Genomic DNA, 23,701 nt, shown 5'->3' with positions numbered 1-23,701 from the left:
AAATTGAGACTTACTGAACCTTCTCACTACCAGCCATAATTACAATGAACACACCAAAGGAAAAGACATGTTTTTACAGCAAACCTCCTCCTATGACATTACATTTAGATTGTGGAAGGGAACAATTCGGCAGAACCAACAGAGATAGGTACTGTTCTTTCAGGTCACACTATAAAAAGTACCAATTAAAGTTTTTTCTTACCTGCTCCATTTTACATGAAACTCTTTTTAAAAAAAGAAGAAGAAATGAAGAGCACTGATTTTCCCACACCTCCTGCCAGTGGAATGTGGCTATATTAGGAAGAAGTATTTCCATGCATACTTCAAATGTAATCTCATTTTATAGTTTAATCTAAAATCTTTTCCAGAATTATTGTATTTATAGACTGATAGACTATACTGTATTAGAAAGAATATTTGAATTTTTCTATTTTCCTTTTACCTCTAACCTCTGCAAATTTGCTCTTGAAAAACAGCTTACACAACATGTGGAATAATATATAATATGCAATAATTGAATTAGAGATCAAAGGGAAACTTTCTTTTTCAAAGCTTTTCAGATCAACTACGCTGTATAGTAACTAGAGTTCTAGAAATATTCCAGACTTTTTAAAAATTAGGTAATCTTTGCAATGTCCTTGTCTGTTCTCTCCATCTTCCCTATTGTGTCTCTGACTCTGTTGTACCCCAATGGCCATCGATCATCCCAAATTGTGAATCCCGTATATTATAAAGCAGTGTATACACTAATCTACCAACAAGAAAGACCAAGGGATTGGTGCTTAAGAATGAATGAGAAACAGAAGCAAACTGATTCTTTGCGTCCATGAATGCTAGAATTCACAGGAGAAAACATTCTTAATCTATGCATCCTCTTGTAGCTATCACAGAAAGAGCTCCCTATGAGAAGGTTCTACTACTTCAACTAAGGATATTTACATACTTTTATCAGATGTCTCCAAGGCCTACACACTATTGTGCATTTATATAAAACAGCCACATTCACTACATTTGTAAGAGTTCTTGCTGATGATAAAGACACAACTTGGAACAGACTCTAAATTGACCGGGGTACATGAAGGAAATAAATAAAAAAGAGCCAAGCCAGAAAAAATTAAGGCACCTCTGCCACCACCCCCCAACCAGGTCAGCCATTTTTCTCTTTTCAATGGACATAAATAATACTAAGTGCGTGTGTGTGTGTGTGTGTGTAAACATTAGAACATAGGGGAGAAAATGTATCTAAGTCTGCTTACATAATAATGAATATAAAAGCCTCTTACTGAAGTAATTGTGGGAGCAGGAGGCTAAAGCTATTAAACTTTCACTATGCACGGCATAAGATCACCGTGTTTCAAAGGGTCAAGTTCAAGGTGACACTTCCTACTGTTGCTACCTCATCATGGCAAGAGATCAAAATAACCTTATTTGGGAAGTATGTGTCAAAGTGGAAATGAAAGACAAATATGAAAATGCGAGTGTGTGCATACCCAGGCTCAAACACCAAAGAAAGCAAAACTTGGGGAGGGACAGGAAGGGGAGAAGCATTTAGACTATGAGGGTCCTGAGAGGTAAACAGGTGACCCTCTTCTGTTTTTTTTCCCTAAGTGTCTCACAATCTGGCTCTCACACTGTTTCCTCTGGCATCTTTCATCGTTAGTCATAACAACTGCATGACAGTATATTTCCTTTAAAATGTTTTTGAAAAGGTTCTATTTTGGGGACTGTACTCAGGGACAAAAGCCTGTGTGCTCTCTGCTTAGCTACTTTCTAAGATCTTTCCCAATGGTCCTTCAAAATTAAAACCCTGATTTTTATCTTTCTTTTATTTTTCATTTTGGTTAAGCCTTTAAAATTCTCCATTTATTAATTAAACCTTATAATTCTCCATTTCTTTTACTATGCAGAGAAAAGCAGACATATGACTCCTGGTTTTCTCTGCCCCAGATAAAATCATATTTTGTAGATGCTTATTGGTATCATGTGAAGCACACACTTGTAAAATGACAAATATCTGGAGAAAATCTAATTACATAGAAGCAGAAAGAGTCATAGTCAATATATTTGGGTATTATTCTATAAAACTCCTAGACAGCTTTGCAACATTGATTATCTCCCACTGTTTGAACAGGAAATCAAGATCAGAAAGAATTTTAGTACAATGTATAGATTAATAAGAATACAGAGAAGGTAGGTAAATAAATGACCATAAACAAAATATAATTCCTCTTTTGTGCTTTAAAAAAGTTACAGTTATGGGCTTTGGCTATCACACAAATGCTCATAGGTATTATAAGCATATTTCTAAATTCTTTATACCTTATTTGTTAGAGATAGAATAAATCAGAAATGCCGGCACCAGAGAGAAGATAATGGAACCATATTTTTTTTCCCTTATTGCAATGACAAGCAGAGGTTGTGTTGTGTTTGAATGAGTTTTCCATTCATGCTCTTGATTCAATCTCTCACCTCTAAGGTGTGTGTAAATAGTCAAAAGACAATATTAGCTGAAGATAACATGGATAGTATTGATTTTCTTATGATAGGAAGAAAAAAGGCTAAGGCAATTGTAGATTCATATATGTCTCCTTCCACTCGCCCAAGCTATATATCATGGCCTCATATTTAGGAATTTAAAAAAAGACACTCTAGGCTTCAGAATTCCCTTGGTTTCATTTCCAGGGCTTTCAAAGAGGTCTACAGGAACTGGTAGAATATTTGCTATCTCCCTGCCTTCAAGGACTCAAAAAATCCATCTAAAAGGGAAAATTTCCATTTTTAATAATCATTGGCAGGACCACAATTAGGTCAGGGTGACCACAACTCTGTCATAAGACACTCAAATTTAGAAAGTGCAAGTTTAAGGGGGAAAAAATCAACAACAAAAAACTCTGTTTAAGATAGTGTAACGTTTTAAGCTTCTCAGCAAATTTTCACACCAGCTGTCTAGTCACAAGGCTACTAGATCAGCCCCAGAGCAAGGCCAGCTTCCATGGTATTAGACAGAGATAGATAGTGCTGGAAAGCCAAGGTTGAGGGCAGAGACTTCTCTGACCCTTTGTATGCTGAGATTAGCTCCTCCTTTCCACTTACCTCATCCTCTCTCTAGCACACAGTGGATTGAAGTTGCCAAAATCACTAGTGATATTTAGTTATAGTTACTGCTTACTTCATTAGAAGCTTGACCTAAGTTGCAGGTGCCTGGAGTTGCTTACCCACCTCCAGCCCTGATGTGTACCCATCGAAAGTCATATAATCAGAGTCAACTTCTACACTAAGAAGATAAAGAAATAAAAGCATAGTGTTATTTTCAGTCCTCATTGCACATATACTTGTTTTCAAGTTCCCATAAAAGTCATTATAGCTCTGATCTTTGAAACTCTACGAACAGAAGAGATATTATATGGTTTGGGTGAGAAAATTTTCATACAACACAATAAAAATTTCCTAAAGTTTTCAGCAAATTGTGACATTTTTTCCCCTTAGTTATCTCCTAACAAGGATTTGTGAGTTAAAAATTTCACAAAGTCAATATTTTTAAACATAAAAATTAAAACTATAGACTGTTTCAAAGAAATAAGAGATTATATATAATAGACAACTACCATAGTTGCTGACAAGAAGAAATGTTATTGATAGTGTTTCCACTTGGAATCATCTATAATACTCCTGTAAAGTTTTTGACTAATCTAAGAATATTTTTGGCAAATTTAAAATCCTAGAATTTTTCACTTAATTTCCAAGTAAATTTTTAAAGCCTTGTTGTCCATTGATTCAGGTACAATTAATATTTAACTTAAACAAAGTTTTTAGCCAAAAGAAGGGCAAAGTCAGATACAAAGTGTTGTCTGAATATTTGTCATTTTGGATCATCTGGATCATTCTGGATCATTTACCTTTGTTAAAATAGCTAAAAGTGAACTAAACAGAAACAAAATCCAGGAACCACTCCTTAACTTCTTGTATTAATTACAGTTTAGATGCACAACATTACATAAACTATTGGTCAAATACTCTATATAAAGCTTATGTGTCTAATGTCCTCTTCCACATAAAAAGCTTTCATATGAAAAATTATTTTTCTCTCTTATGAAATGACTTAATCCTTCACCTATCTTAATTTTACTGGTGTAATTAAAATTAAACAGAAGTCATCTTCATTCATGACCCTTAGCATCAATGCAACTCTTAAATGGAGTTAATAAAAAGTCTCATCAGATACTCATTTTCAGTCCCTTCACCCCCTTTTTCGCCCCCATTGAGCAACCTAGTTTTGTCACTAAAAAACTTTTTAAAAATTAGACTGATGTTAGAGGGTGATGCCCTCTCTTGGCAGTTGCCTTGAAAGTGATAAAATTTTTCTTATTGAATGTGTCTACTGCAACCTGAATATCTTCTGAGTCGAATCTTAAGGGTCAATAATATGAAATATATAATCAAGCAAATTTGGGAAAGTATGAGGCGCAATTTTGAAGGCCTCAATTTCAAGAAAACAGAATAAAATAATGAGAGTATAGAATTCAATTTCTTAATAGTAACAGAGTATTTCAGAGTACTCTGCAAGATAATTCTAGAGAGATCCTCACTTAGGAACACATATATTTTAATAAGGATAGAGATACATAAGTTTATTCTACACACACATACACACTCACAAGCCTAAGTTTAGATACATCTATCTCACCACAGAAAAGGAAATATGAGTAGCAAACCTATGAGTTGTCACTATAAAGTAATGCCAAATTGTAATCTACTCTAAGAAAATATTCTCGTTATAGTCATACTTTGAATGACATAACCATGTATGTGTATCCTTACATGAAGACAATATAGAACAATCAAATCATCATTTTAGTCTAATCCAGGGTTTTTCAACCTTGGCACTATTGACATTTTACACTGGGTAATTCTTTGTTGTGGGGGACCTGCGCGTTGTGGATATTTAGCTAGATGCCAGAAGCACCCGTCAAATCAGGACAATCAAAAATGTCTCCAGACATTGCCAAATGTCAGCAGATGGAGGAGAAGAATCACCACAGTTGAGAAGCAGTGGTCTAATTGAACATTAGCAGTTTGGGATATTTTGGTTTTGCATTTCAGAAGCCACAAATTTATAGACTAAACATTGTACATATCTATTCCAGGAATCATAACAAGACGTAGCATTACCAGATAGTATTTTCAATGGAACTGTGATACATGGTCTTTATGAAGCTCATTAATTACACTTTAACAATTTTAACAATTAAAGCACTAATTTGAGTGACATACTTTATTAATATTTGTATGTGTTTTTTGGTTAGTCTTTTTATACTTCTGATGAAACATATAAGTAAAAATGTATTCCTTTTTAGAGTAATTATTAAATAATAACAATAGCTCAAAAGAGGAAATATATTCAAGATTGAACATATAGTGAATATTTAACACAGCTCACTCAATATTACATTCTCACTACATTTTTGCTGCCAAATAGGATCAAAATAGCAAGTCAGTTCTGCGCAGAATCAATATTCTCAAATTCTTAACTAAGTATCAATGTAATCTGTGTTATGTCAACCAGTCATATTTCAACTAAATAAAGATAGTGATTTCTAGTATCTCCTTTTAGATTCAGGCATCCCAAAGCACAAAGACAACAAAAGGTTTTCTTTACCTTTCTCTTATAGGTAAACATATCTGGCTGCTTGTTTAGCTTTCTTAGTCCTACCTGCTACTAAAAGAATACATAGCTACTAATTCGCATCCCTTTACTTATATGAACCTGCCTTGTGTGACCATGCTCAACACAGGGTCCATTCATGAGATGCTGGGGAGAGTCAGAATGAGTAAAACAATTCTGTTCTTTTTGGGTCAGCATTTGGAAGTAAGGCTTACATCTCATGCTGGTTTGAGCATTATGAGCAGCAACTAGTAAGCTGGCTTGTCTGATATCAAGGAGTAGTGGGCTCTCTAACACTGGTTGCAGATTTTTGAAAGACCAGGTCATATAGGTTCAGCTTTCATAGTTGCACAGGAATGAGCTTTGTTTAACTGTGTGTTTGTGTTTATGTGTGTGTATGTCCATGAAAATATGCATGTTCGTAGGTGTGCATGCATATGCTTTATCTTGGATTGAATATACCAAAGTAGATAGAAAAGAGATGAGCCTTCCAGTCTGTCTTCCAGAGACTAAGCTTTATATCACTGTGCTTTAAATTATGAAGACAATTATGCAAATAATGCACTCACAGTTATAGTCTTTTTGCACTAAAATAATAATAATAATGCAAACAGTCTTACATAATGCAGACCTAAAATTGAGTCTATGCCCTAAATTCAGAGAAGGAGGGAAAGTGGCTCAAATTATCCAGACTATGAATCAACAGAGTCTAAATTCAATAATGCTTCACATTGTCTAAGTAGACTTGACAAAAGGGGACAAAACAATTCTTATTTAACATTTTTTAAATGGAGGAAAACTATAGTTAACATAGACTTGGTTCAACAAATCATAATATCAGTTTTATATTCTTAGTACTCAGTAAGGGATTTTTTTAAATCTACCCAATCACCCACTCACTGCCCTTAAATAGAGCAAAAATAAATAATAATTTTTTAAAAATCTATAATTCTAATATCAGTCTCCATAAGTAGGTTTTTTTGTTTTTCTGTTTTTTGTTTTTTTTAATTAAGCCATTTTGTATTGATAACCAGCAATACTTTTGCTCTGGCAATTCCTTTATTTTACCTTGATTAACTTTTCAGCTTCAACAACCAGAGTTCCATCTTGTTTGTGAACTGCACCTTCTAGATTTAACCCATGTCAATGTGCTTTACCGACATCTTGTTGTCAGATTATTAGGCACAAATCCACACTGTGCTATAAAATGTTTCAGAGAATGTTTGGCTTCCTATTTGTCCTCCAAATCAACATCAAAAGTGGAGTTTCTGTTGGGTCATTGTTGTTTCCAAGCAGCCCATGCAAATCCATGGAACGACTTGATGATTTCCTTTTGCAGTCACATAGAAACCTAACAAAAATACCCTGGCTTAGTTCTTCCTTTGCCCACTGTCCCTAGGAAGTGGGTGAGAGTGAAGCATCCTCACATGGCTCTAGCTGCATTCTCAGTGTTCCAATTTTATGAAGATACCAGAGTTGGAGAAATTCCTCCGGCATGGCATGGAAGCCAGAAAAGGGCAAGACATTATCATAATAGTGGTGGCTGATGGGCTGCTCATGCATATTCACAGAGAAAGGCCAGAAGCCATAGAGAGCCACCTCTTCACAGAGGCCCAGGGCTGCGCTCACCAGAAAGAGTCCTGTGGACAGGCGTTTGGCATGAATTCCCCTACTTTTCCAGAACTTCCCAATGCTACGCAGAAAGTTGGGGTTAGCGAAGAGCACTGTTTGATTGGCACCGACATCTGACAGTGTATAATAAACCCGGAGGGACGGCTCTGTCCCCGTCTTCATAGAAAAGGCAGGCATGTAGATGTAACTGTGGTTATAGATTTTCATGTTGTCCACAAATGTCTTTCTGGACCACAGCAGGTTCTGAAATCTATTGTAGAGAAAAAGAGGCTTAAGTAAACCTGGAGGAAAGAAATGTATAAACACCTACTCTACTGTCCTTCTGACAGCTTTGAAAGATAACGTCAACCAAAAGAAAAAAAAAAAAACCATGAAAAATACTCACTTATAATTAAAATCTTCCTTGAACTTACCAATTATCTCTCATCATGTAGCTAGCTTGGCTTTCTCCACCTCAACATTCTAAACTCAGGTTAAAATTCCTTAATGGGACTCGCTCTGAACTGAAGTGCATTGCACATTTTGTTATCTCCTAGAATTTATTTGCCTGGAATTTAAAGATGGTTTAATACTCATGAATTCAAAAGGTTTCTGGTTATTGGATAGGCTTTTGATAAAAGCTACTTCTGTGGCCTAACATAAGCACAGGACTGGTTTCCTCATCTGCATGCAAATCAATGGAACTTCCTCTAAAATATTTCTTCCCATTGAAATTTTATGATACTACGAGTAATTAGATTAATCAATGCTATATCGTAACTATAATATTACATAGAAAAAAGACTCATTACTATTATAAAATGATGTTAAATGTTACCCATGTTGCTTGTGCCAAAGATCACTTCTTTCCTATGTTCTTTTACTTTGGATTACATAAAATGAAAGTTCAGATATATTCAAATAAAATTGATGGTATACATCCTATGTGTCAGGCATTGGGGAATTAAAATTTAATGACCTGATTTTTGTTCTCAAGAAATTCAAGTCCACATGTGGAAACAAAAATATAAATGAGTACAATTTAATATTCTAAATGCGACATTTGATATCTGTATAAAGAACTATGAAATACGGATGAAAAAAATAATAAATTCTACCTTGGGAAGGAACGTGGTGTCCAAGAAAGCTACAGAGATGAAATTTAAATGCACCTTCTCGGGGAAACAACAAAAGCAGCAATTAAACTAGAAGAGACACTTTGGTCATTGACAAGGTGCACAGGGTACTAAAACAATGACAAAGGTATTTATTGTTCTTGTAATGAGCAGACAGGAATGGTGGAGGTAGTGGTTGAAGATGAAGCATATTGCGAAAAACTTGCGCATCTCTAATTTGTTTGGATTTCACTCTGTGGTGATGAAGAACCTTCACAGCAGTGAGTACTTATAGCACTTACTATTTGGACTACAAATATTTCATTTGTTTAGTTGTGAGTTTATGTCAAAAAAGGTAACTCTGGCAGTTTAGAAGGTATTCTGGGGAAGGAAGAGGCTGGTGCCCTGGAGATCAGTTAAGAGGTTGCTTATATAGCTCAAGTAAAAAAAAAAAGAGAGAGAAAAAAAATGAATTAGACTAGGGCCTTGCAACTTTTATTTACTTTGACACAAGGAAGTGGCCCATCCCAGGTGATGTGCTAGTGGAGTAGCATCAACTAAGAATGGATCTGAGCCACAACTAGCAGAGGTGAGTCTGGCCTGACATTTTGGCAGGGCTCATCGTAAATATGCGAAACCAAATTCTGAATACACAAATCCACAGGATTTTATGTAGTAATCAGTGTTATTAACTCTGCCTGCCAAGAAAAGTATGTTTTTCAAGCCCAAAGGAAGGGGAATCACTCAGTTTTTCTTTATGTCCTTGATTCAGCAGCCTGCTTTAGCAATTTTCCCCAGGCATTGACAAATAGGGAAGTGATCACAGGGTTTTTAGGTTGAAATCACTCTGCCTTGGTAGTCATGGAAGCACAGTGAACCATATTTTGGGGCTGAGCCAGCCTTTCCAACACAAATTCTCAATTCTCAACTTCAAAATAGGCTCTGATTAGAATTTTTTTTTATTTTCCCCATTGCCCATCCCTATCTTCTGCTCTCTTTCTAAAACAATAATGCTTTCCCAGTCATGTAGACACAACCTGCAGATAATCACCGACTTCATTTGAGTAGTAGGTCTCAAACTTTAGCTAAAATAACCTAATATCACAGCTTCCTGGACTCTGATGAGAGTGATCAAGGGAGCTGATTTTTTTTTCCAGCACTCCCTGGTGATTTTGATGCAGGTGCCCAGGGGATATTCTTCTTTAGAAGATCAAAGTCAACAATGTAAGCTGTCTACTTCTCTGCATCCACCCCTCAACATCTATTTCTTTTCATCTTCTAATTTTATCCTTGTTGCAATTCTAAGAGGAAGAAGTGTTCCCTCGTCCCCTCTGTGTCTTGGAACAAGCTATATCACACTTTTTAAAGAACTCTTGTTCTCAAGTAGGTTTCCCTTCTTTAAAATATTCAGCCTCTCCATATCTACTGAATTATTCCCTTCTGTCTTTTAAACTTTGTTAGGACATAATAAAATTCTTCCTATGCTCATACTGTTCCCAGAAAGAACTAGTATATTCTAGTTCTTTCATTCCACCATCAACATTCTAGAGCAGTTAGTATACTTCTATTTGTTCCTTTTGTTTTCCTTAAGGAACTGCCTCCATATTGCTGTGAAGAATGACTACTATTCCACAAGACTCTGCTGGCTGATGGAACTTATCCCTATTTTTGTAGTGGACAACATACTAATGAGAATTAGATAGCCATGATAAAATCAGGGCAACTGATTTTGTGTGCCCTGTCTTAAAGCTGACTGACTATTCTTGCAGAGGGTAGTCTTCTCTACTTCAGTTTTAACTTTGAAAAAGAACACACATCTTGGATTTACTATACTCTTCATTTTATTGACACTTAAAAAACAGTCTATACTGTATATTTTATTACTTTTATCTATCCCATTCTTCAACAAATGATATTAAGAACTCAATTCAATTAAATAATTATTTATGGTATATCTAATATATTGAATATTATCCTGATCACGAGTTTATTAAAGATGGTTTTGAATTTCACCAAATAATTACAAAATTCAATTAAAAATGTAAAAGATTGGTGCTCCAGCTTATCTCTCCAGCCTCATACTCAGCTACTCTCCATGCCTTCACCCAACACTCCAGCCATCTCTGTATGGGCACCTGCTTACATTTTTTTTGGATATATAGATTCCTTTATGTTCATACATTCATTGCCCTGGTGAAGTTCTTTCTATATAGCAAGATACAACTTAAGCTTTTCCTTCAAAAGTTTATTCCTTCCTTACAACTTGATCTTTCAAAGACGTCTTCTTGGAACTCCTCAATATGACTGACCACACTCTTTGGGAATATGTACTCTTTAAAGACAAAGGACAACTCTTATTCACACTTAAAATTTAATAACTTAGCTCAGAATAGTTGTTACATTATGAATGAAAAACTATTAAATAATAATTGAAAAAGAAGCAAATGAAATCAGATCAGCCAATGAATTATTAAAAATAAAAAGTAATATAATGAATATGGCATGAAATAGAAAAGACATCAGTAGAACAGAGCAGAAAGCAGAAATATAGCACATTTTATGGATAAATGCAATATGTGACATTAGAAAGATAAATGATGAAATTTTTTAAATTAAATAATGTCAAGATAACTAGTTAACAATTTGTAAATTGGAGGAGAATAGATTCATACTTGATAAGAAAATTATAAAATAATTTCAGGATAAGTAAGATAAATATTTAAAGTCTACATTACAAGAAAAGCTAAAAATAATTGTGAACTTATCAGACATTTACAAAATATTCTCTACAAAGGAGAATATTGACAAAACTGATTATGTCAAGATGTGAAATTTCAATCCTATGAGAAATAAGATAACTAAGATAAAGAGAAAATAACTGAAAAACATTTCAGCAAATATAACAAATAGAAGGTTACTATTGAGTCTAAATATATTAGTATAGTGACATGAAAATGGACAAAAACAGAGACAATCTAAAAGAAATTGCAATTAATAAAAAATGTTAAAATGTTCATTTTTCAGGTTGCTAGTCAAGGTGCAAAATGAAAAGAATCAGGAAAAGTAAGGGTCCAGCTCTTTCCTCCTTCAGCAAATCTCTAGAAACAAGAGGAAAAAAATGATTTTAAAAATCTACATCCTCCCTGACAAAAAAGGCAACACTCAGTGAATCCCCAAACCTAGGCTACCTCTGAAAAACTTACAGAAAGCTTACAGAAGGAAACCAGAGCATAAACTAACTTGCCAAGCATTGTTCTAGATGGTAGAAGTGCCCTGTGCCTAAAGACAGGAGATACTAGAGAAGGTGAGTATCTCGGAACATTCAACACAGTTATTAAGATTATGGGTCATCAGGGTTTTTCAGGTGGATTGAACCATACAATCATGAACTAGTCAAGTATCACTGTGTGTGTGTGTATGGTGGGTGGTGGTAGTGGATGTCAGACGCTAGGAAGGAATAGTGACTCCATGCCCAGATAGCTAGCCCAGCCTAGAAGAAACTGGGGAATCTTTTCAACTCATGCAATATTGGAAGCAAAGCTTACAGTTCTCAAGTAGAATATTGAAACTGACAGGCCAAAAGACATACCTGTAGATAATGACGTTTGGGAGTCACCTGAAAGTAAAGCCCAACTATTAACAAGTTCGGTCTTTGCACAGAGCTTCCAGTTGCCAAACAAGAACAGACAGTCAAGATCAGGAGACTGAAGGAAAGTCTCTAGCATGAGAGACAGAGAACAAAAATAAAGAACAAAAGAATTCAGAGGAAACCAAGATTATTCAACGGACCAAAAAAAAAAAAATTCCTCTTAAAAAAATGTGTAATTAGTTTGTTTAGAAATATTAATAATTATGGCATCTATGAAGTAAGAGTAGTATGCTATGAAAAGGAAAAGGAAATTTACGTAATAAGAAAGAGCTATTGGTAATTAAAACATATAACAATAAAGGAAAAGCTCCAGGATAGCAGCTACGCAGCAGGCCTCGAAAGCCATCAATCACATTCTAGTGAGATAAAAAAATAGATCCTGAAACAATGTCTTAACAACAACAAAAAAGTGCCCTTGATAAACTAACATGTTGGCAGTAACGAAAGAAGATTTGTAGCTCCAGCAAGAGTATGGAGATGAATTAGTGTCTGTTGCAAGGAAAACTTTTATTTGCTCTGGGGAAAAATTAAAAGTTGAAGATGTTAAATACTTGCAATAGACTTTTTTGTCTCGGATATGAATAGTACTTATTGTAGACACTAAGGTAACTACTGACTATTGATTTGGATTGTGATATAACTGAATTGAAAGGCCAAAAATTTTAAGTGTATATAGGGGGAGGAGGGAATACTGTGAAGAGTGCTTTAAAAAAGATAAACCTTTTCCATAAGAAATCAGTAGATAAATGAAAAAACTTTAAATTGTAAGTAAGCATGCTGCTTTCAAATGTAACAAGAAAAAAACAGCTAGAGAAGTTGAAAGTCTTAGAACATTACTTACAGGAGTATAAGATAGGAGATTGCTGCTTTCCATTTTAAGCTTCCCGTTTTAATACTATTTGATTTTTTAAACTATGTACATGTACTATTTTGGTAAAAATGGAAATTAAAAAATTTTAATCATAAAAACATAAAGCAATTTATATTGATCAAATGAACAATACCACTAAAAAATATAATACTCAAGAAACTTTATGCACCTAACAAGATAGTTTCAAAATATATATAGCAAAACTGATTAAAAGTCAGATATTCACAAATCCACAATCATAGTGAGAGTCTTCAATGAAAAAGTCGATTACTTTTAAACATAAAAAGAAAATTTCTAAAAATGATCATACAGTATATCACAAAAGAAAATATATTAAAATAATTATCATACGGGTAATATCAGAAATAAAATAAAATGAGAAGTCAACAACATAACGATACATACACTGCACTAGAAAAAAATCTTTTAAAAGATATTTCAAGTATGTAAAAATCAACAAAAAACTCCTGAAACTAATAAATGATTATAGCAAGGTTGTAGGATGCAAGGTTAATATACAAAGGTCAACTGCTTTCCTATTTGCCAGCAATATACAAGTAGAATTTGAAATAAAAAACACAATAACATTTACATTAGCACTTCTAAAAATGAAATACTTAGGCATAGGTCTAACATATGTGTGAGATCTATGTGAAGAAAACTACAAAACTCTAATGAATGAGATCAAAGAACTAAATATAATAGAGAGATATTACATGTTTATGGGTAAGAAGACTCAATATTGTCAAGATATCAGTTCTTTCTACTTGTTCTATAGATTCAATGTAACCCCAATCAAAATTTCAGCAAGTTATTTTGTGGATATCAACAAACTGATTCTAAAATTTATATGGAAAGGGAAAAGACTTAGAATAGTCAATACGATATTGAAAGAGAACAAAGTTGGAGGACTGACACTACCCTACTTCAAGGCTTGCTATAGTCAAGACAGGGTGGTACTGGCAAAAGAACAAATACATCAATGGAACAGAATAGAGAGCCCAGAGATAGATCCACATAAATACAGTCAACTAATCTTTGAGAAAGGAACAAAGGCAATACAGTGGAGCAAATGCTGCTAGAATAACTGGACATTCACATGCAAAATAATGAATCTAGACACAGACCTTACATCCTTTGCAAAATTAACTCAAGATGGATCATAGATTTAAATGAAAAAGCAAAAGTAAAAAACTTCTAGAAGGTAGCAGGAGAAAACCTGTATGGTCTTGGCTATGGCATTGACTTTTAGATATACCAAAGGCATGATCTACAAAAGATATAACTGATAAGCTGGTCTTCATTAAAATTAAAAACTTGGTCTGTGAAAGACAATATTAAGAGAATAAGACAAGGCACAGTCTGGGAGAAAATATATGCAAAAGACACAGCTGATAAAGAACTATTATCCAAAATATTCATAGAATTCTTTAAATTCAACATAAAAATATTTTTAAAAAATGGACCAAGGCATTTAACAGACACCTCGCCAGATGGCAAATAAGCATACGAAAAATGCTTCACATCATACACTACCAGAGGAATACAAATTAAAATGACAGTGAGATAACACTACACATCTATGAGAATGGCCAAAATCCAGAACACTGACAATATAGAATGCTTGTGAGGATGTTGAGCTATAGAAACTCTCACTCGTTGTTGGTAAGAAATGCAAAATGGTACAGCCACTTTGAGAGACAGTTTGGCAATTTCTTACAAAATTACATACTTTTACCATACAATCCAACAATCACACTCGTTAGTATTTACTCAAAAGTGTTGAAAATTTATATTCAAACAGAAACCTGCACAAGCATGTTGATAGCTGCTTTATTCATAATTCTTAGTTTTATGCAAAATTGCCAAAATTTAAAGCAACCTAGATTTCCTTCAGTAGGTGGATAGATACTGTTAAATCCATATGATGGATTATGATTCAGCACTAAAAAGAAATGAGTTATTAAGCCATGAAAAGACAGGGAGGAATTTAAATGCATATTACTAAGTTAAAGAAGCCAGTATAAAAAGGTTACATACTGTATGATTCCAACTATATAACACTCTGCAAAAGGCAAAACTTGAAGACACTATAAAGATCAGTGGTTGCCAGGGATTGGAAGGCAAGAAAGGGATGAAGAGATAGGGCACAGAGGATTTTAAGGGCTATTTAAATACATCACATGGCACCATAATGATGGACACATGTCGTTATACATTTGTCCAAACCCATAAAATGTACAACACCAAGAGTGAACCATAATGTAAATAATGAACTTTGGGTGATTATAATATGTTGATGTAGGTCCATCAATTGTAACAAATGCACAGCTCTGGTGGAGATACTGATAATGGGACAGTCTATGTGTGCGTGGGTAGGAGGCATATGGGAAATCTTTGTATTTTCCTCTCAATTTTGCTATAAACCTAAAACTTTCCTAAAAAAAAAAATAAATAAAGTCTTGAAAAAAAATCATAGCTTCACTTCAATACCAATCACATTTTAGAAAGACATAATAAAATATCTAACTTCCTTTGTAATAGAAACAATGTACCCAAATACCTTGAAATAAAGCTAAAAGTGAATATATAACATTTTTATGGTGACAATAATGTATATGGAAAGGTATCTCCCCAAATAAATGTATAGGTTCAGTGCAATCTCAACAAAACTTCCAATGTTATTATCATCAAAATTTGATACGATGATTCTAAAAGTCACATGAAAAGTAAATCAGTATACACACTTAAGGCAATTTTTGACAAATGAGTAACAAACAGAGAGGAATTAACAAATAATGAAACTGATTATAAAGCCATAGTAATAAAAATACAATGAGACTGAGGTAAGAACAGACATTATATGATGGAACAAGAGACAGAGTCTACAAATGAACCTAGGCATATCTTGGGATTTCCTATATTATAAAAGTGACATTTCAAACCAAATCATAAAAAAATCAACTTTCAAAAATCATACTAGGACCACTGGCTAACCAAATAATAGAAACTTTCAAAAATCATACTAGGACCACTGGCTAACCAAATAAGACAAATTCTTACTTCACACTGTTCAGAAATTAAGTTCAGATAATTAAAACTAAGATAAATTAAAGATATTATAAAATTAGAAGAAAGCATGAGAAATATTTTTAATATCTTACAAAAGGCCTTGTTAAACAAGGCACTAAACATAAAATCCATAAAAGACTGATAAAAATGACTGGTTCAAAATTAAAGATTTCTATAAGAAAAAATTTACATAATTAAACAGACAAGCAACAGATTGAAAGAAATGTTTATAAAATATAAAGAATTAGTATCTGGAATACAAAAATTAAAAATTAATAACAAATATACAAATAACACAATAGAAAAATGAACAATGATATGGAACTGCCAAGTCTGAGATAAATTCACAGGGCCAATATTAAAATGTGCACAATCACAAATATAAAATTTATACCAATTATAACTACAGCAAAAGAGCAGTTTTCCATATATCCAATTGGTAAAAATTAAGAAACATGTAAATAATTATTTTAAAAAGTGTGAGAAATGAGTACTTTCATACTCCCATTTATACTCATGGGAGTATAAATTGTTACAGACAATTTAGAAGGTCATTCGGCACTTTCAGTACACACACCTACTGACCCAGCTCTTCCGGTTCTCAGCTGGTGCCCTTGATATATGCAGAGCAACCCTCCTCATTTCTCTTAGGTCTTGATTCAAATAAAAGCACCTCAGAGAAGGTGCTTTTGCCTTTGTGGCATTTCTTCATAGTATCTATCACTACACAACATATTATTTTATACACACACACACGCACACACACACACACCACACACGCGCACATACACACATATGGATACACATATAGATACACACACACACACATACACACACACACATGCATGTATGTGTATATTATACATATGCCTTTTTTATCATTTGTGTCTTCCTGAATGTCCACAAGGGGGACCTTGTTTTGTTTCTTGCCAAATCTACAGCACCAAGAAGGATGCTTGGCACATGATACTAAGTAAATATTCATGAATATTTGCTGAAGTAAGCAGAAAATTAGAAACAACCTATATGTACATCACTAAGGGAATGGTGAAATAAATAGTTATACCATACAATGGATACTAGGCAGCTCTTTTAGTGACACAGATAGCTCTATTATTTGTATTGAAATAGACATATTTCCAAGACATTACATGAAAAACAAAGAAATTTGCATAATTACTACTGCAATTTATACAGTGGATTATCATATAGGATAGAGATATATTTTTATATAGTTACCTGTATGTATGTAAATGCATAGGAAAATTTTAGAAGGATACACATTAAGCTGAAAACAATGGCTACCTCTGGGGAGAGCAGTTAGTATGGGGGTATGGGTAGTGGGTCAAGGGAAACTTTAGCTTCATCTGAAATGCTTTCATTTTTTTAGAAGATGAGCACATATATGTGTTACTTGTGTTATTAAATATTTCCTTTTGAAAGGTCATGTGCCTTAGTAATCACATAAATGCAAAAAACTATGAGTTCCCAGTTTACTCTTTTCAACACAATAAATTAGAACTATCGTGTAACTTATTCTTTTAAATTTTTTAACATTATTATTATGTTGTCTGTATCATATAAAACACATTTACAAAAAAAGTCACAAATGCTCAAGTAAATTTATCTCTTAAGTATATTTCATTTTAAAAGTTCACATAAATATTTTCTTTTTCTCTATAACTTTTATTTGAACACTTACCTTATTATTTACTTCCTGTTCAAACATTTCAGTAATTTTCCAGTAGCTTAACTCATTTCCTCATATTATTTACTTGCTTTTTTAATATTTTGGACCATTTGCCATTTTCAAGGTTGCTCACTGTCATTTTTCTGTCTTTTTGCACAGCTGTTTGTTTACCCAGCTGTTGTTTCCTCTTCCTCTGTCAATGAAGCTTAATTTTGTTGACTTATAAATCTTTCCTCCTCTGTACCTTCTTATCCTGTGGGGGTGTCTCTTCTATAGGAAAATATTTTATCAGATTTCAAAAAAGATATCATACCAAGCTCTTCCCTTCACACATACTATGTTAAAATATGTCCTAAGAATGCAAACTTTTAAAATATTTGAAGAGTGGAGATTCCAAACTAGACTGAGAATGTTGCTAAGAGGAGAGAAAATTAGGACAATCAGGAGATGGATATATCTGAACCGAATCTTGAAGAATGAATAGAAGTTAGCTATGTAAACAGAGTTGAATTGGAAGAGCATTCTGAGCTGAGACAGCAGTGTGGGGAAAGGCGCAGAGGTGAGAGAGAGAGGTGTTCTGGGAAATGCAAACAATTTAATATGGTAAAGCTTTAGACATAGACAGCTCTATTTGCATCTCCAGCTAGGTGAACAGGGAAGAATAAAAGAATGACCTACTGCCAATCAAGGTTGAGATTTTACTCATAAAGAAAAATGAGGATTAAGTAGTATGTATTAGTTTACAGGGGAAATGATGAGAGTCCTACCACAGGAGGTAGAGAGAAGAAAGGAGAAGTCGACTTTGGTGGCTGGGAGGAGCAGGGCAGATCTTCAGTTGGGAAGCAATGGAGAAGTATACTCTCTGATTTAGTGTCTATTCTATACATGTTGTTAAATATATACATCACTTCTAGGTGTGATGGTGATTTCAGTTTGGGAGGTTGAGTGGCTTAGACTTCGGGTACCTCCTATCATTATGATAGGTAACACAAAAAGAAAAGGTAGTTTGAAGAGAAAGATTATTACCCAGTTTTGGATGTGTTGAGCCATCCATGGACATGAGATCACCCAGAAGAGCAGTGGGCCTACATACAAAACACTCTTTCAATTATATGAGTATCTTTTCCCTGAGGAGTAGACTTATTGCCTTTTGTCCTATATGAATTCACTCACCTGTGATCTGTGTTTCACCCCTTCTTACTTTCTCAGGGACTTGGTCCTCCTAATCCTCTTTATTGCCTTTGTCTTCATGCAGTCCCTTTGACTGACCCTATACAGGCTCTTGCCCAAGTCTCCCCAGCTGAAAACAAACTAACAAGTATTTCCTCCAAAATACATCTTTCTCTAGCTATTTCTCATCTCTTTCCTTCCATCCGAAGCTGATTTCTTCTTATCTCAAGTCACCCATACTCTCTGGGAGATTTCATTCACTTTCATGACCCGAACTAAGACCTAAACTGGTAATAGGGTGGAAAACATTATTTTAATAACAGATACCAGAGTTCCCTGTGGGGAAAAAATTCTCTTTGTTTAGGCGTAGAGGGTGCTTTGGGTGTTGAAGGTGTAATCCTAAGAGCATGTCCTGGGAGCAGCAAGGGAAGTAAGTGATAACTAACTTCTCCAGCATAAGTAGTTAAGAGAAATTTGGGGATGAGGAAAGTCAAAGGGTGAGATAAGAGAAAATGAGAGAAAAGAATGAGGAGTAACAGCAACCCGGAAGGCTAGAGACCAGATGTAACATAACCAAGGGACATTCTCAATGATAGGATATTTGAACTCCTTTTAAGAACAGAGATGGCTGATGTTCAATTTTTATGTTCTTTGCTTGATAATTTTTCAGTGTTTCCCCTCTGTCATTTCAAACCTATAAATTTTGCTACATATACATAATGCCATTGGGAATAGTATTCTGGATAAATCAAGGAAAGAAAGCTTTCATCCATGTCTACATTCCTGCGGAGTAGAGAAAAAGGAACATTCACAGAAGGTAAGCTAAGGAGATAGGTAAACTGAAAGGAATCACAAAAAACAGGTAATTGGAATAAATGATGGCCATGTAAATTTAAACTTACAGAAATTCTCAAAGTATTGGAAAGAGCATTGACCTCTCTGGCAAATACAGGTTAGGAGTTCCAAGTCAATTTGAAAAAAACTCAAGGGCTAGGCTGACCTTTACTCTCATCTAAATTCATATTGATGACATCCTAATCTCTGTCTCCAGTCCAGCTCTCTAACATTCCAAAATTACATGGCATAAGAGCCGAACGGTTAAGGGTTTGAACTTTGAAGCTCTAGCACCTAGATTTTACTCTTATCTCTAATGCTTACTAACATGAATTTGGTCAAATTTCTTAAACTGCATGGACGTCAGTCTCCTCATCTGTAAAAGAGGGACATTAGTTGTATCTAGTTTATAGGAATTATTTATTACATGAATTAATAGTTACAAAGTATTTAGAATGGTATCTGTTCTGCAGTAAATACTTAAAAATATTAGCATTTATTATTATAACCAATAGACCACTGGCCATTTCCATTTGATTTCATTCACACACTCAATAGTTTTTTACTGAGTACTCACCATGTGCCAGGCACTATTCTATGCACTACAGGATATAGCAGTGAACAATATAGACAAAGTCTCTCCCTTCATGGAGCTTCCATTCAAGTGAGAAGAGACAACCAAAAAGCAAATAAAGAAAGAGCAATATGTGGGGAGTGCCATGAAGGAAGTAAAGAAAATACAGTAAGAGGAAAAGAGAGGGTGGTGGTATTGCTATTTTATGTAAAGTGATGTTTCAGCAGAATTCTGAAGAAAATAAAGGAGCAAGTCTTGTGGAGATCTGTGAGAAGTATCCCAAATTGAGCACCTTCCCTCCAAAATCCATTGCAAAATCCGTGTTACTTATCTGAACAAATGGCACTATCATCCACCAATGACTCAACACAGCCATAAACATATATCCTTCCCTTTCTCACAGCTTTTATGCTACCCTTTTATAACATCTTTGGGGTCTACTTTCCCACCTCTCTCTACCTATTATTTATAGTTTGAGCCGCATGAAATGGCCATTCCTCAGATCAAACACTGTTGAATACTAGCATGTGCTTGCCAAACCCAATTTATTTTCCTCCTTCCCAGACTCCCTTGTGCCACGACTAAGTTCTAGACAAAACTGCTGTAAACACTTCCAGGCCTAGACCCTAAAATCTCTTCTCAATAACCAATATTGGCTCTCGTCTTTCCTCCATCAGCAGCACAGAATAAAGAGGATATGGTCAAGCATTACGTGTCCCTAGGGGAATGGTGGAACCGCTGGATGGAAGAAGTTTGGGTCCATAAAAAATACCGTGCGGCAGAACTCTTACCCTTCCTTCCGTGCCCTCAAATTGTATGTGAGTGAGAAAACACCTTGTTGCATTAAGCTACAGAGGTTTGGAAGTAGGTTTTTGTTTGTTTGTTTTCGTTTTTTACGGCAGTTAATCCACTCTAATTAATGCATATCCTCAGTGCCACAGTTTTATTTCAGATCACCATCAATCTTCCTCTTTATCCAATAGCATCCAAACTCATCTCTCAGTCTCCAGTATATACTTCTCATGACACTCCAAGTAACTGTCCCAAATTTGACTGTGTCACTCCCCATAAATGGGGAGTTCTTCAATGGCATTTTCTCATTTTCAGATAAAGTCGAAGCAATTCGAAGCCTTTTGTGACATAATTCCTGCCTACATCTCCAGCTTCTCTTTTTGCTGTTGTTCATCAGCACCCTCTACCCTTGCCCCGTCAAATTATTTGAAGTTCCTAAAATGGGTCATGCCCAGTCATGCCTCTAAGCCATTGCACATACTACTCCTTCTGTCTGAAGTGAATGACACTTCTGCCTAGGTAATTCCTACCAATCTTTCAGGACTCAACTCATAGATAGCACCTACCAGAGAAAAGTCTTCCAAGACTCCAAGGCTGGATTAGGTATCTAACTTAGTATACTTTATTTTTATCAAGATACTTATCACCCTGTCATATAATTATCTCTTGAATTTTTATGTCTTCTTTATTAAATTCCTTCAGAAAAAGCTAACATCCTTTATCTTTGTGTTCTCTAAGCCTAATACTATACCTGACACAATATAAGCATTCATTTTTGAATGAATAAGTGTATAAAAGAATGAGTGAATTTCTAAGCATTTTTGAAACTTTTTCACAAACTGTATTTAGCTATTTCCAAAATATGCTACAGGAAAAAAAAACCACACAAAATGCTTTTTTTTTTTTCAGGAATACTAAGATAGATAATATGAGAGATACTTTTGGTTGCTTTCACATTTGTTGAGCACCATTTTCTTTCACTTGTTTTTATGCAAACTATTCCTATGCCTTAAACCAGAAAATGGGTAATTAGAAACTGAATAGCACTCTTAAATAATAATCTCTCATTAGACACTAGCTCATTTTCTTGTAAACAGAATATGGAAATTTCTGACAAATATGCAAGAATCATATAATCATTTTTAATCCTCAGAACCATTTAGAAAAATCTCATTTTTCCCAAGACAAAATTGTGCTTGTTTTTCTGACTAGAGGTGTTCTTTTACAGTTTCTCACTTTTCTAGTTTTCAAAATAGCAATTATATTAATTTCTCTAAATTTCAATATGAAATTAAAACCTTACTAAACTTTAAAAAACAGATATTTATTTATTTTGAAACATATAAAATTAAGTAAGACATGTTCTGATCTGTGGAATATCACCCTCTACGTTAAAAAAAATTATGGCAATGTTGGCACAAAGCAATAACCTTGAATTTTAAAAAATAGATTGCATTAGAAGCCCATTGATTTTGCCATATTGTATCTTACAAAAATTTCTAACATAGATGATGATCTCAAATGTGGCTTCCAATTATGGAGAAGTCATTTTGAGAAGACTGAATGTTCAGCCTCTTCCACACAGGCTAATTGCAACGTTCAGCAAGTTACTTCATCTCTTTATATCTCAATTTTCTCATAAGAAAAAAAATGGAGGCAATAAAAGCACCTAGTTATAGAGTTGCTGTGAAGACTAGGTGAGTTCACATGTGTGTTGCACTTAGATTCTAAAGTGCTCGGCACATAAGAAGTCTCATCATTTTTAGCTTTCATCTAAAATTTCACCATCACCATCATCACCACCACCATCATCATCACCACTATTACCATCACCATCACCATCATGATCATCATCACCACCCTTCCTCTCCTCTCTGAAAGAACAAGTGATAAGAAACAAATTCTTAAAGAACTCCAGAGAAATAAACATTATCTCCAAGGAAGCAAATTATAAAGTAACAACAACAAAACCACTTCATAGGCAGAATGTAGTTGGCATGTGTTTATATAGTCATTATTGGAATACTGAGGTGAGTATAACTGTATATTCCTTTATCTTTATTTTGTTAAAAAAATTTAAATATGTGACTGATATTCCAAACTGTCAGTGAAAACTTAGAAATGACAAGGAAAGATTAAGTGTAGGTGGTCAGTAAAAATGGTCACTTTCATATAGTTTGGTAGACATTCATTTAGAGCAGGAAGAAAATATCAAAGACTCTCTTTTCCAAAATCAAAAAGAGAAAAGCTAAATATAAGTAAAGTTTTATGAAAGAATGAGATCTCTCCAAAATATTATAAAATGAACTATCTTAATTTTATCACAAAGAATTTATGAATGCTCTTCACAATGTAATTTAAAGCAATTAATGAAACTTTTTGCATTTGCAGGAATATTTTTAATATACTGAACATTTATCCTAGGTATCACACTTATTTAATTACATAATCCATTACTCAATTATAATTCAATTTTTAAAATTTTGCTAGTAAAATCTTTGTCATAAATCTAAATCACATAGTATTTTAAATTTATTATATTTTTAGAGTTGGAGTCTCTATTTCTTTGGCTATTTATCAATTGAAAAGTTAGAAAATAACTTGAATTTCTCTTTTGTGACACAAACTCAAACCAAACTAAAAATCTAGGAGGAGTATGAA

At 34.2% G+C, this 23,701-nt stretch overlaps 1 protein-coding gene across 1 annotated transcript in view; it reads right to left on the bottom strand.

Moving 5' to 3' along the window:
- Positions 1-5,951: 5,951 nt before the first annotated feature.
- Positions 5,952-23,701, bottom strand: part of ST8SIA1 (ST8 alpha-N-acetyl-neuraminide alpha-2,8-sialyltransferase 1) — a 110,259-nt gene continuing 92,509 nt past the window's right edge. The window contains exon 5 of the mRNA XM_039882518.1: positions 5,952-7,544. Within this exon, the coding sequence (XP_039738452.1) occupies positions 7,058-7,544 (487 nt within the window). The 3' untranslated portion in view covers positions 5,952-7,057. The remainder of the gene's footprint in view (positions 7,545-23,701) is intronic.

The sequence above is a fragment of the Pteropus medius genome, unplaced genomic scaffold (genome assembly GCF_902729225.1).
Source record: "Pteropus medius unplaced genomic scaffold, Ma_sr-lr_union100, whole genome shotgun sequence".
In the NCBI taxonomy this organism is placed as follows: domain Eukaryota; kingdom Metazoa; phylum Chordata; class Mammalia; order Chiroptera; family Pteropodidae; genus Pteropus; species Pteropus medius.
The sequence above is the reverse complement of the archived record's forward strand: the minus strand, read 5'-3'. Positions and strand labels throughout refer to the sequence as shown.